At 40.1% G+C, this 15,655-nt stretch overlaps 1 protein-coding gene across 2 annotated transcripts in view; it reads left to right on the plus strand.

Annotated features, from left to right (window-relative positions):
* LOC127432786 (uncharacterized) overlaps positions 1-11,608 on the plus strand; it is a 76,501-nt gene extending 64,893 nt beyond the window's left edge. For both annotated transcript variants that reach the window (XM_051684208.1, XM_051684207.1), the window contains exon 2: positions 11,245-11,608. In XM_051684208.1, coding sequence (XP_051540168.1) covers positions 11,245-11,536 — 292 coding nt within the window. In that variant the 3' untranslated portion in view covers positions 11,537-11,608. The remainder of the gene's footprint in view (positions 1-11,244) is intronic.
* The last annotated feature ends 4,047 nt before the right edge of the window (positions 11,609-15,655 follow it).

Below are 15,655 nucleotides of genomic sequence, written 5' to 3' on the forward strand. Positions count from 1 at the left end.
AATAAAGCTAAAGCTGGTTGCAGGGGGGTTACGTTAGTTTCACACTGATGTTAACATTGGCTATAGATTAAATTACTCTGACTTCACACCGCAGGAAACCCCGTTTCCGGTTCTTTCGAGCAGCAAATTTCAATGGTGTAAATAGGCAGCGCTTCAGTTTAAATAATCTTTTAAGCTTAATAAAATGTAAACAATTATTTTAATGTCAATAAAAGTTATTATAAATTGTTCATCTATGGTTTACAGTGAAGAATGTGGGTTCTTTTCTGTAATATCGGCAAAACAAGTTTAAACATGCTTCAATGAGCCTGTATGATTATGTCAGACATGTAACAGGTTGATGAATACACATCCTCACATGTTTAACATGCTTCTAAAGCCCAAGAAATGTGATATATAAAAATAAAAACTACCACTAGAAATGCAACATATCTTTACTGCTTAAATTATCACATAGAATAAATAATAATATTCTTACTTCATCATATTCCATATCAAAACATAATAAAAGCCTTCAATTGAACAATATTATTTACTGCATTCAAAATAAATGCAAAGACATCATTTTCAAAATATGACATTATTTTTATTCACTTAGGCCTATCCTTTCACAAACATTAGTCCATGCGCTGCGGTGGTGGAGACAGGATCTGTTCCTCCTGTTAGGCTATATCCTCCCCCTACTGCTATTCAACCTGCACTTAAGATCTGTGAAGAGGTGTGCCATGTCTTCCGAAAAAAAAAAAGATAAGGAAAGCAAAGGGCCCAGATGGCGTTTCACCCGTGTGTCTTAGATCCTGTGCTAACCAGCTGGCCCCCATCTTCACACTGATTTTCAATAGATCAATGGAGCAGTGTGAAGTCCCATGCTGCTTCAAACACTCAATCATCATTCCTGTCCCAAAGAAACCAAAAATCACAGGATTATTTGTTATTAAAATTTTTTATTGATTCATAAATTAACACAAGAAATACAACAACATCTATATAATGAATCAAAAACTTTTAACATTAAACCCCCACTATATCCCCTCCCCCTACCAAACTCTCAACCCACCCTGACCCCCCCACAGACACCCCTGTGGTCAATAGAATATAGACACACACACACAGAAAACTAAAACAACAACATAAAATAACATACAATAATCAAGTATAATAATAATAAAAATAAAAATAAAAAAAACATAAAAAATAAATAAAAAAACTTTAAATTACTCCCTCCACCGCCCCACCTCGAGATTCCCTCAAAAATGCTAAATAATTGCCCCATTTCTAATTGTAAGTTTTCCAAACCCCCATCCTAATACTCGACCCCTCCTGGAAGGCAGTCACCCTCCCCATCTCCGCGCACCACTCCGGGAACGAGGGTGCTCCATCCGACTTCCAACTCCTCAAAATAACCTGTCTACCAATCATCACACTGGTCAAAACCCAGTCCTTCATGTGCTTATCTACCAAATCCATGACCTCCCTATCACCCAAAATACAGAGTCTGGGGCAGAACAAGACCTGAGTGCCCAACACATCACACACAAAACTTTGCACCTTCAGCCAAAATTCTTGGATCTTAAGGCACCCCCAAAAAACATGGATGGTGTCTCCATCTTCAATATGGCATCGCCAGCAGATGGGTGTGTCCTTAAGACCAAGCCTATACAATCTAGAGGGGGTCCAATAAAATCTATGTAAAATCTTAAATTGCATAAGGCGAACCCTTGCATCTCTAGATGCAGACTTTGTTTTTTAGAATCCTTGCCCACACTCCCTCCTCCAATACCAAGTTTAAATCTTTCTCCCATAATCTTTTAAGAGAATTTAAAGCTCGGTCCCCCAGACTCTGAATTAACAAGGAGTAATACACTGATGCCTCATGACCCTTCCCAAAAGCAGCAATCACCACTTCCAGAGTATCTGCCGCTCTAGGGGGGTGTATGCTACTCCCAAAAACAGAGCAGAGCAGGTGGCGCAGCTGTAAATACTTATAAAACTGAGATCTGGGAATCCCAAAATGTTGAACCAAATTTTCAAAAGATCTCAATACTCCACCCTCATATAGGTCACCAAGTGCAACCCCCCTCACAATCCAATCTGACCAACAGAAAGGGGACTTATTAATGCATAGTTTAGGGCTCTGCCATATGCTCGAGGCAACATTTAAATAAATATCAGAATTAAACACTCTGGACACTTTTGTCCATATCGAGTGTAAATGTAAAATAACAGGGTGCGACTTAACCTCTCCAGCTAGTTTAATCGAAAGGCTTTGCAGTGGCGAGATAGGGGCAAGAACTTCCTTTTCAATACAAAACCAGGGAGGAGCTCTCTCAGGTGGAAGTGACCAGTGAACCAAATGTCTAAGACTAAATGCATAATAATAAAATAAAATCTTGGGTAGGCCTAACCCACCTTTGTCAATCGGCCTATGTAATTTACTGAAATTTAACCTGGGACGCTTACCATTCCAAATGAAGGACTTCACTATGCTATCAAATTGCTTAAAATAAGAAAGAGGGACATCTACAGGGAGAGACTGTAGCAGATAGTTAAATTTTGGAATGCAATTCATTTTAATAACATTAACCTTCCCAATCATCGATAAGTGTAATGAAGCCCACCTGTCCACTTCATTCGAAAACCTTTTTATTAAGGGATCAAAATTAACTCTGACTAAATCAGACAAATTTGCTGGGAATTAAATTCCCAAATACTTAATTCCCTGTTTGGGCCACATGAAGGCGCCTGGCTGGAAAGCCGTTACTGGACAGTACGCTGTCAAAGCCAAAGCTTCGGATTTAGACCAATTGACTCTGTATCCTGAGAATTTGGAAAAGGAGTTAATAATTTTGTGGAGGCAAGGCATGGATCTAGTGGGGTCGGAGACGAATAATAAAATATCATCTGCGTAAAGCAGAAGCTTATGCGCTACACCTCCCGCTGTCACCCCTGGAATATCATCCTCCTTTCTTATCGCGGCTGCTAATGGTTCCAGGGCAAGACAGAACAATAATGGGGAAAGAGGGCAACCCTGCCGGGTGCCCCTATCCAGAATAAAATAATCTGAAATTAACCCATTTGTTTGTACCGCTGCTACAGGGTGTCTATAAAGTAACTTAATCCAACCAATAAATGTATTCCCGAACCCATACCTATCCAAAATCTTGAAAAGATAATCCCATTCTACCATATCAAATGCCTTTTCGGCGTCAAGAGAGATGGCAGCAACCGGAGATTGTTCATTTGCTACTGACCACATGATATTGATGAAACGCATAATATTATCAGAAGAACTACGGCCTCAAATAAACCCCACCTGATCTATATGTATAAGAGATGTCATAACTTTACTTAATCGATTAGCCAGAATTTTGGACAAAATTTTTACATCTAACTGGATCAGCGAAATTGGCGGTAACTTTTACACTCGCTTGGATCTTTATCTTTTTTTAGAATCAGACTGATCCGGGCTTGTGTCATGGTTGGCGGAAGCTTTCCATTCTTTAATGAATCAGTATAAACTTCTAACAAAAGTGGCGCCAGTTCTGTAGCATAAGATTTGAAAAACTCAGCGGCAAAGCTGTCAGGCCCTGGAGCCTTGCCTGTAGGCAGGGCCTTAATTACCTCATCAAGCTCCTCCAAGGTTATCTCAGAATCAAGAGAGTTTTTTTGCTCATTCGTCAGTTTAGGGAGATCTAATGGTTCCACAAAGTTCCTAATATCTTCATCAGTAGACGAAGACGTGGACCTATAGAGATCAAGATAGAACTCTTTAAAAGCATTATTATTATCAATAGCCGAGGTAAATATTTCACCACAAGCAGATTTCACTGAGGGAATGATAGAAAAAGACTCTCTCTGCTTTATATATCTAGCCAAAAGTTTTCCTGCTTTATCACCTGACTCAAAGTATGACTGTCTTGCCCTGAATAACCAAAACTCCACTTTCTGTGACAGAATAGTATTATATCTGTATTTCAAATGAGTCAATTCTCTGAGGCCATCAGATGACATACGGCGCTTCAGCTCTGCCTCTGCACTTTTAATATTTCCTTCCAACTCCACAAGTTCTTGTGCTTTGGATTTTTTGATGAATGAGGCATACTTTATGATCTGACCCCTAAGAACCTAAGTGCTTCCCAAGCCACGCCCACAGAGGATACCGAGGACCAGTTGCTCCATATAAACACTGATTTCAGTCTTTAACATTTGTTGGAAATCAGGATTTTGCAAAAGGGACACATTAAGGTGCCAACTATAAGATTTATTTTTCTCTATATGTGGCATCACCTCTAAACTCACCAGGGCGTGATCTGAGACTAAGATATTTCCAATTGAGCAGTCAACAACAGATGAAATAAGGGATTTGGATATTAAAAAAAAATCTGTTCTAGAATAAATCTTGTGGACTGATGAAAAAAATGTATAATCCCTACCAGATGGGTTCAAAAGTCTCCAAATGTCTGTAAGACCAAGATTTTTACACATCCTGTGAAGCATCAATGTTGCTCTAGGGGATTTGCACACTTTTGCTTCACTATGATCAAGCACTGAGTCCATCAAAAGATTAAAGTCTCTCCCAATATTATATCATGAGGGGTGCCAACGGTTTGCAACATCCCTTCAAGATCTATAAAAAAGCCATGATCATCAGCGTTAGGTGCGTAAATATTAGCCAAAATCAACCTTTGCCCTTGAATTTCTCCTAACACAATAATGACTCTTCCTAATTTATCTTTACCCTGTTTGAGACATTTGAATTGTAGATGTTTATTTACCAATATAATGACTCCCTTGCTCTTACTTGAGCCAACACTAAAGAAAACATGTCCACCCCATATCTTCCCAAATTTTTCAGCTTCCTGCGGAGAGATGTGTTTCTTGAAGAAACACTATATCATATTTCTTACGTTTAAGAAAAGTAATAACCTTCCTTCTTTTTATGGGGTGCCCCAACCCATTCACATTCCATGTGGAGAGAGATAGTACACTCATATTAACATTTGACATTTTGATATAGTAAAAAAAATAAACTGTGTGTCAAAAACAAAATTATATAGACCACATTCCCCAATAGTGAAACAATCAACCCCCAAACAAAACAAACAGAAAAAAGAAAAACGTGCGAATTAACCCCGCGCAAGACAGCGCCAACCGGCGACAATCCCTCTAAACTCAAAAGGTCCATGAACGCACACGAGTCCCCACGACAACTTTGCCATCGGATTGCTCAATTTTGCCTCACAAACAGAAAATACTTTGTAAAATAAACCCAGTCAATAGGAATAATGAACACTAAGAACGTGTAGATTCATTCACAGAACTGTTTTAAAGGCGTGATCTTCCACAAGACAAATTCCAGCTGATATAAAACCGTTCATATTCCTCGGACAGACAAACGAATGTTCAGTGAGCCGGCTATTATGAGTTCAGCGGATGACGTAATCATTCCAATGTCTTGTAAAAAAAACTCAACAAAACAAACTACAGCCAGCAGGAGGAACAAGCACGAAGAACAAACAGATTAATCCACAGCTGTTCCAAGGAGTGTTATTCAACAGAACAAGCTCCAGCCGCTAGGCGGAACCAATACAAAAAGAAACAACACCGGCATCCCGGTTCCCCGGATGGTCGAGTCAATTCACTCAGAGGCTGCATAAAAGTATATACCATGACTTACAGTGGTGTGAAAAAGTGTTTGCCCCCTTCCTGATTTCTTATTTTTTTGCATGTTTGTCACACTTAAATGTTTCAGATCATCAAACAAGTTTAAATATTAGTCAAAGATAACACAAGTAAACACAAAATGCAGTTTTTAAATGAAGGTTGTTATTATTAAGGGAAAACAAAATCCAAACCTACATGGCCCTGTGTGAAAAAGTGTTTGCCCCACCTGTTAAAACATAACTTAACTGTGGTTTATCACACCTGAGTTCAATTTCTCTAGCCACACCCCGGCCTGATTACTGCCACACCTGTTCTCAAACAAGAAATCACTTAAATAGGACCTGCCTGACAAAGTGAAGTAGACCAAAAGATCTTCAAAAGCTAGACATCATGCCGAGATCCAAAGAAATTCAGGAACAAATGAGAAAGAAAGTAATTGAGATCTATCAGTCTGGAAAAGGTTATAAAGCCATTTCTAAAGCTTTGGGACTCCAGAAAAACCACAGTGAGAGCCATTATCCACAAAGGCGAAAACATGGAACAGTGGTGAACCTTCCCAGGAGTGGCCGGCCGACCAAAATTACCCCAAGAGCGCAGCGACGACTCATCCAAGAGGTTACAAAAGACCCCACAACAACATCCAAAGAACTGCAGGCCTCACTTGCCTCAGTTAAGGTCAGTGTTCATGACTCCACCATAAGAAAGAGACTGGGCAAAAATGGCCTGCATGGCAGAGTTCCAAGACGAAAACCACTGCTGAGCAAAAAGAACATTAAGGCTCGTCTCATTTTTGCCAGAAAACATCTTGATGATCCCCAAGACTTTTGGGAAAATACTCTGTGGACTGACGAGACAAAAGTTGAACTTTTTGTAAGGTGTGTGTCCCATTACATCTGGCGTAAAAGTAACACCACATTTCAGAAAAAGAACATCATACCAACAGTAAAATATGGTGGTGGTAGTGTGATGGTCTGGGGCTGTTTTGCAGCTTCAGGACCTGGAAGACTTGCTGTGATAAATGGAACCATGAATTCTGCTGTCTAACAAAAAATCCTGAAGGAGAATATCCGGCCATCTGTTCGTGACCTCAAGCTGAAGCGAACTTGGGTTCTGCAGCAGGACAATGATCCAAAATACACCAGCAAGTCCACCTCTGAATGGCTGAAGAAAAACAAAATGAAGACTTTGGAGTGGCCTAGTCAAAGTCCTGACCTGAATCCTATTGAGATGCTGTGGCATGACCTTAAAAAGGCAGTTCATGCTAGAAAACCCTCCAACGTGGCTGAATTACAACAATTCTGCAAAGATGAGTGGGCCAAAATTCCTCCACAGCGCTGTAAAAGACTCATTGCAAGTTATCGCAAACGCTTGATTGCAGTTGTTGCTGCTAAGTGTGGCCCAACCAGTTATTAGGTTTATTTAGGTTACATAATCCGTCAGCTTCATAAAAAACATCCTTTGTGTGAGCAGCATGTAGATATTTTGCGGTCATCCGTAGTGTCCACTCTCAATCTGTCCGGGAACTTCAATGCAAAAGTAATCTCTTATCAATGCAAAAGTTTCTTTAAGGAAAAGTGTTATTCACAAAACAAGCTCCAGCCGCTCGGCGGAGCCAACACAAAAAATCCAAAATGTCGCCCAGCATCCTCAAGGGTTAGTACAGCGAGTCAGGCCCACTCACATGAGAAACATCCAATCGTTTACTCAGACATTGATTCTATAAAAGACATTGCCAGATTTGGACATGTGAATACTTTGCGACCGACCTTCATTTCTATTCTCAGTTTGGCAGGAAACATCAGAGCAAACGAGATGTTTTTCTGATATAAGAGTTTCTTACATTCCTTGAACGATCGCGTTTCTCTCTTGTCGAACTCGCGAAGTCCGGGAACAAGAAAATATTATGGTTCTTCCAAGAAAGCTTCCCTTTGCTCCTCGCCTGGCACAACACAAGATCTTTATCGGATGATCTCAGAAATCTGGCCAGAATCGATCTGGGCCTGTCTCCCTCAGCAGATCTGTGAGACGGGACTCTGCGAGCTCGCTCAATTTCCAGCTTGTGGCCCGTTATGTCGAGCAGACTCGGGAAAAACTCGTCCAGGAATTTCACCATATCTCTGCCCTCCTCAAGCTAAGGAATTCCAACAATTCGAACGTTATTCCTGCAGCTTCTATTTTCAAGATCTTCAAGCTTTTCAAGGAGATGTTCCAGATCAACTTTGGTCGCGGGTGGATTAGCGGTTAATTCCCTCTCCGAAGATTCCAGAAAATCGATTCGTTTTTCAGCATCAGTCACTCTTGTACCTAACTCGGAGAATTTTATTTCCATCGCCGTGATCGATCGACGTATTACAGCGAGATCCTCCAAGTCAGCAAGAATCTTCGTCAACATCACTGACATGTTGGACAACTGACGCTGGATCACCTCTCTCGCCGCGCCATCCAAATCGAGTCCCCGGTCTGTAGGCCTGTCGGGGCTTTCATCCGGAACACGTAAGTGTCTTTTAATGTCTCCCAAGCCTGAGGATTTTGACTTCTTTGCCATGTTTTGCAACAAAGGGCAAATGTGTAACTGGGTGTAACAAATTTCACCAGATTATAATATGAAAATAATCGAAAATTCAGCAAAGTGCGCAGAGCTCGTCGCTCACACGTCTGCTCCTTGCATGGCATCCAGGGTGTCCCCCAAAAATCACAGGATTAATGACTACAGACCTTTCGCCCTGACGTCTGTGGTCATGAAATCATTTGAGAGACTGGTGTTGGCCCACCTGAAAGACATCACTGGACCCTTTCTAGATCCCCTTCAATTTGCTTATTGAGCAAACAGGTTTGTGGATGATGCTGTCAACATTGGATTGCATCATATCCTGCAACATCTGGACAGACCAGGGACATATGCAAGGATCCTTTTTGTGGACTTCAGTTCAGTTTTCAACACCATCATCCCAGCTATAATCCAGAATAAATTACTTCAACTCTCTGTTCCCACGTCTATCTGTCAGTGGATTACCAGCTTTCTGACGGACAGGCAGCAGCTTGTGAGACAGAGGAAATTCACTTCCAGCACCTGTACAATCAGCACTGGTGCCCCCAAGGGATGTGTGCTCTCCCCTCTACTCTTCTCCCTCTACACCAACGACTGCGTCGCCAAGGACCCCTCTGTCAAGCTCCTGAAGTTCGCAGACGACACCACTGTCGTCGGCCTCATCTGAGATGACTATGAGTCTGCATACAGAAGGGAGTTTAAACAGCTGTCTGCCTGGTGCAGTCAAAACAACCTGGAGCTGAACATGCTCAAAACAGTGGAGATGATTGTGGACTTTAGGAGGAACACCCCAACACTGACCTCCCTCACCATTCTAAACAGCACTGTGGCAGCAGTGGAGTCATTCAGGTTCCTGGGCACTACCATCTCACAGGACCTGAAGTGGGAGACCCACATTGACTCCACTGTGAAAAAGGCCCAGCAGAGGTTGTACTTCCTTTGCCAGCTGAGGAAGTTCAACCTGCCACAGGCGCTGCTGTTACAGTTCTACTCAGCAGTCATTGAGTCTGTCCTCTGCACTTCCATAACTGTCTGGTTTGGTTCAGTTACAAAATCAGATATCAGAGGACTACAAAGGACAGTTCAGACTGCTGAGAGGATTACTGGTTGCCCCCTGCCCTCCCTTCAAGAACTATACACTTCCAGAGTGAGGAAAAAAGCTGGAAAAAAAAATTACTCTGGACCCCACTCATCCTGCCCACTGCCTTTTCGAACTGTTGCCTTCTGGCCGATGCTTCAGACCTCTGAGCACCAGAACCGTCAGTCACAGGAACAGTTTTTTCCCTCAGGCTGTCCATCTCATGAACAGTTAAATTGCCCCACTGAGCAATAACTATGTGCAATTCACAGTCTAGTCTTTTTATATTTATCCAACACATCCAACCTCTTCTGCCATTACATTCCCTTGCACTGTATATAACAGATTTGTATTTAGATTTGCACTACGTATGTGTATGTAGGTATGTGTGTATATATGTATGTGTGTATGTATGTATGTGTATATATGTATATGTATTCTATATATACTTTATTTTCTATTCAATCTTTTATTTTTTTATTCAATTTTTTATTATTTTTAATTATTATCTATGTCTTGTTGCTGTTTTGTATTGTTGTGCACTGGAAGCTTCTGTCACCAAGACAAATTCCTTGTATGTGTAAGCATACTTGGCAATAAAGCTCATTCTGATATCATATATGAGGATCTTGATCAGATAAGATCATTGTTAGATCATATTTGCCCTCATATCTGTCACAGCAACAGCACTTTGGAAATTAAAAACAGCTGTTTGCGATCAGAGTTTGCATGATTTCTTCGTAAAAAGTTAATATACACCAACAGCTGCTGCAGGTCAATTGTGTCTAATAGAGCAGACGCGATAACAATGACGGTGACCTGTGAAATATCATTATTTATGTAAAATTCTGTGTTTTTCCTGGTGCAACAATCTGGTGGAAATTTAAAGAAGCCCTAATCTCCAATAATCTGTGGAAAACAGGGTGTTTCAACCCCAAAAGCAGCATTTTTGGGGCAGTTTCAGTGCAATTTGAGGGAAGCGCCCGTAGACTGCAGTTAATTTCTGAAAGAACCAGGAAAGGGCGGGGTGGAGCGTTTGTTTGTAAACAGTAACTTCATCTACAGGAAGAGTGGAACCGATGTTTTCTGAAATCACGCCTTTTATGTAAATTTGGATAGTGCCTCATAAAGGGCAAAGGGCATATATCAGTGCTGCACAGAAATTTTTCCCAGAACGTTCTCGCGACCCGGTAGCAGCTCTTCCATGGCACGGTACTGGGTACTCTGGTATAGATGAATATATAGATAAATAGTATACTGAGAGTACGCAGAGTTTTTATACAGGAATGTGCAAATGAAATTATGTTTAAATGGGTATGGGTTAGTAGGGGTAGTAGTATAAATATGAAAAATAAAATGTAAAAATAGTGTTTTTATATATTAAACACATGGGTTTGTATAGGTAGCATGTCTAAATATGAATTTACATGTTTGTTTTGTTTTTACGTGCACATACACTATATTGCCAAAAGTATTCACTCATCTGCCTTTAGATGCATATGAACTTAAGTGACATCCCATTCTTAATCCATAGGGTTTAATATGACGTCGGCCCACCCTTTGCAGCTATAACAGCTTCAACTCTTCTGTTAAGGCTTTCCACAAGGTTTAGGAGTGTGTTTATGGGAATTTTTGACCATTCTTCCAGAAGCGCATTTGTGAGGTCAGACACTGATGTTGGACGAGAAGGCCTGGCTCGCAGTCTTCGCTCTAATTCATCCCAAAGGTGCTCTATCGGGTTGAGGTCAGGACTCTGTGCAGGCCAGTCAAGTTCTTCCACACCAAACTCGCTCATCCATGTCTTTATGGACCTTGCTTTGTGCACTGGTGCGCAGTCATGTTGGAACAGGAAGGGGCCATCCCCAAACTGTTCCCACAAAGTTGGGAGCATGGAATTGTCCAAAATCTCTTGGTATGCTGAAGCATTCATAGTTCCTTTCACTGGAACTAAGAGGCCAAGCCCAGCTCCTGAAAAACAACCCCACACCATAATCCCCCCTCCACCAAACTTCACAGATGGCACAATGCAGTCAGACAAGTACCGTTCTCCTGGCAACCGCCAAACCCAGACTCGTCCATCAGATTGCCAGATGGAGAAGCATGATTCGTCACTCCAGAGAACGCATCTCCACTGCTCTAGAGTCCAGTGGTGGCGTGCTTTACACCACTGCATCCGACGCTTTGCATTGCACTTGGTGATGTATGGCTTGGATGCAGCTGCTCGGCCATGGAAACCCATTCCATGAAGCTCTCTACGCACTGTTCTTGAGCTAATCTGAAGGCCACATGAACTTTGGAGGTCTGTAGTGATTGACTCTGCAGAAAGTTGGCGACCTTTGCGCACTATGTGCCTCAGCATCCGCTGACCCCGCTCTGTCATTTTACGTGGCCTACCACTTCGTGGCTGAGTTGCTGTCATTCCCAATCACTTCCACTTTGTTATAATACCACTGACAGTTGACTGTGGAATATTTAGTAGCGAGGAAATTTCACGACTGGACTTGTTGCACAGGTGGCATCCTATCACAGTACCATGCTGGAATTCACTGAGCTCCTGAGAGCGGCCCATTCTTTCACAAATGTTCGTAGAAGCAGTCTGCTTGCCTAGGTGCTTCATTTTATAGACCTGTGGCCATGGAAGTGATTGGAACACCTGAATTCAATTATTTGGATGGGTGAGCGAATACTTTTGGCAATATAGTGTATGTATTGCACCTATTGTATACTTGTATTGCACTAAACTGTATAGTATAAATATATTGTACCATGGCTTTGATAAACATCATGTATGCTCTGTCTATGACAGTATGCTCCGTGCACCTGTGGTTGAAAAAAATGTAAAGTAGCTTAAATGTAGCTACTTTTGGTGTGTAGCTTGTAGTGTAACTTGCTACTTTCTCTGAAGTGTAGCTTTTAGCTTAACTAATTTTTCTGTTGAGTAGTTGGTAGCTTAGCTAGCTAAATTTTTTAAGTAGCCTGCCCAACACTGTACAGCTGTTAGAAGTTCAGTATTCTCTCTCTGTGAGAGAGTAGTGATGGGTCGTTCACAAACGAGTCGGCTCTAAGAGCCGGCTCTTGTAGGTGAACTTGGGAGCCGGCTCGCGTATCAGAAGAGCCGAATCTATTTATAAAAATATTTTAAAAAATAAGATATGAATAATCAAAAGATTTAAATGAATAGAATTAACGAATTCAAAGAAATACAATAATATAGGCCTAAATGCTCAAGCGCACACACATTCATTCTAACTGTCTGCTCAGACTAACAGCCTCACCTGTTGTTCCTGTCAATCAGACACGCAGTGTCAACCAATGAACCAAAGATGCGTGAGGGAGGGCAGAGCCAACTTATGTTGTTCAGATTGTATTCGTTTTGAATGGTTACATTTATATGCACTTTTGTTTATATACATTAAAAAAAGTTATACTTTAAATGCAAATGCAAACCAATGCATTTTTAAATACACTGTGGTTAAGGTAGAGTATGATTTCATTTAATAATTTAATTGGAATTGTTTTAACACCAATCATAGTCAAACTGTTTGACTTGAAAAAAAAAAAAAAAAAAAAAACAAACAAATTTTTTTTTTTATAATTTTTAAAAAGCCATTTGGGAGCCAAAAGAGCCGGAATGCCCAACACTATGAGCAAGTCACCAGGGTTACCGTAAACACCGATATAAATGGGCACCATAATTTATGCAAGTGCAATATTTCTCATTTCAATCAGCATACATCTGTAATATAGGCACATGTATGGTTCATGTTATTTCTGTCAAACTTTAAATAGCAGTCCAAATTCCAAGCTTTTAAAGACATACTGCACATAATTAATCCAGTCGTGACTTGTCTTTATAAATATGTATTCTAAAAGTATTCCGAATACTTTTTATTTGATGTATTCAGAATACTTTACTGAATACATATTAGAGTGTATTTAGTATTCAGCCCAGAATACTTTAAATTAATCCACCCAGCCCTGTTAATACCTGTTCATGTTTTATGATCAGTCTTACAAATATTTTTTCTATTCCGATGAATTCTTTATTCGTGCCTTTCCGAATAAGGTATTCGGCTTTGAGCACATCCCTAGTTTCTGGTATATTTCGTAATTTGAATTGCTTTATACTGGTTTCCTTTTGCAGTTTGTTAAAAGTCCCACACTTGATTGCTATCCGTGGTGTAATCGAAAGTAAAGAGACATGTTTTTGGTTTAAATGGGAGCTCATTGACTTTAAATTAAAACAATAACCTGGATGTTCTCATACTTTAAAATCACCCTTATATTCTTGTTTTTCCATTTGTATCATGCTCCATAGATAAGCTCACAGATTAACATTTTAATAATTAACTGTAATCAGATTAACTGTAATTTGATCAATATTAAAGCCATGTTTGTATAGCTGACATTTTACAGACTAATTTACCCCCCCGGCTTAACAGCAAGATTGCCATGTAACGTGAAGGGTGCCAGAAACAATACAGTTCAGCAGATCTCCTACACAATCTAATTGTTTCCACACAGTTTGCAGTTTTGGTACACTTGTAGCAAAACTCCACATAACACTCACTGCTCAGGAACACTTCAAAGCAATGAAATGTATAATTAACCCCATATAAAATACCGTAATGACAGGTTTAAGTTTTAATGCTTCTGCAAAATCTGACAGACAACCTATTGTCATTTTCTTGCAACTGAAAAACGTCTACAGTTTGCAGCTCACAATGTGCAATATGAATACCCCTCCAACAAGGTGGTTCTAATTGAACCATGTGTTACATCATTCAGCAAATGGTGACTTTCATTGGATTAAGAATGTGGCATGTTAATAAATATAAAAAGTGCAACACATGACAAAACTATTGCCCCCCCCCCCCCCCCCCAAAATACAATAAATTCATTTCAGTTCTTTTATCAAGTTCCTCCTTGATGCAGTAATGAAGTACATCTTCAGATGGAGCCATCACCACAAATGACCCACAGCACTCCCAGGTCAAACGACACATGCCTGTGGCTGTTGGGACAGACAACAGACGATGTCCAGTCAGAGCCAGTGGGATTGGATCGAGAGACACCAACTCTGCAGTAGAAAAGAATGATCGTGGTTTCTTGTAGATAATGGGGGAAAAAAAACAAAACAAAAAAAAAAAACACCCTTGCTCTCAGACCATCCAGCTCACCTTTGGAATAAGGCCCCTTGATAGTTGACACCATAGACACTGCCATCAGTTGCTACTTCAATCATAGACAGAAGTCCAGGAACATTCTCAAAGGAGCCGGAGCCTCCACAATTATTACTAGGACACACCCTATGTACAAGACAAAAAGATGCAGTCACTCATAGCAAAAGCAACTTTGTTGGATCCACCCAAATCTCTTTACCATTATAGCACATGCAGCATAGATGCACAAAGCCTACTTTACTGTTGTAAAGTTACAACCTAGTGTAAATTTACCAGCCCCATCAAATACAGAAATATTTTTCTAGAGCTTGCTTTAAATAAATGCTCTTTTCTATTAAGAAGTTATCAGTTCTGAAACTTACAGTATGTTTTTACAGTACAATGACCTCTCATATGACAAAAGATCAAGGAAAATTTGATTCTACATGTCATGACCCCATTAACTATGTTTTAACTGTAATGTATTACCTGGTTGGACAAAAGACACATCTGCTGTACTCAAGTATACACCGGAATGACCTTCCAGACGTTTCTGCAGTTTTATTTTCAGCCATGACAAACCACACCTGGTTTTTTTAATTAAACCAAAACACTCTCATTAGTAGGTTCAGGGGTGTTAATTAAGAGTTGCATTCAGAGTTTCGGTGTTAGGAGATTTTAGGTTTCTGAGATATTTGGTTTCACTGGGCGGAGCTTATATGAATATTCAAGAATTTCCTCAACATGCGAGTGGAACTGGAAATGTCAGTCCACGCTCATAAACATTAACACTTCTAATAAATTAGTTTATAATGGTAAGCAAGTTTCAGTGTCGAAGTTATACCTAAACTACTATTTTCGCAACCGTTTTATATTTTGTAATTTATTGTTTTGATTAGTGTTGTACTTCTGAACAGCTTTACCTGAATGTTTACAACCTTCATCAGTTTGGCAGATCAGGCATAAACAACTAAACTACAACCATTTTTTCTACTATTTTTCTACAACTATTAACCTCATTGTGTTCTTCTGTTGTATCTGGTTAGGTAATTATTGCAATATTTCATGTTTTGTGTAAAGTTTTCCTGAAAAAAAAAAATAAATAAATAAATAAATAAAAGAATCACTGTTTAATTGGGTTTGATAGAATGTCATCATCACCAGTAAAATACACCTTGATTCGCCAATGTTTCCACAGAAGAC

The sequence above is a fragment of the Myxocyprinus asiaticus genome, chromosome 42, assembly GCF_019703515.2.
Source record: "Myxocyprinus asiaticus isolate MX2 ecotype Aquarium Trade chromosome 42, UBuf_Myxa_2, whole genome shotgun sequence".
NCBI classification, from domain to species: Eukaryota; Metazoa; Chordata; class Actinopteri; order Cypriniformes; family Catostomidae; genus Myxocyprinus; species Myxocyprinus asiaticus.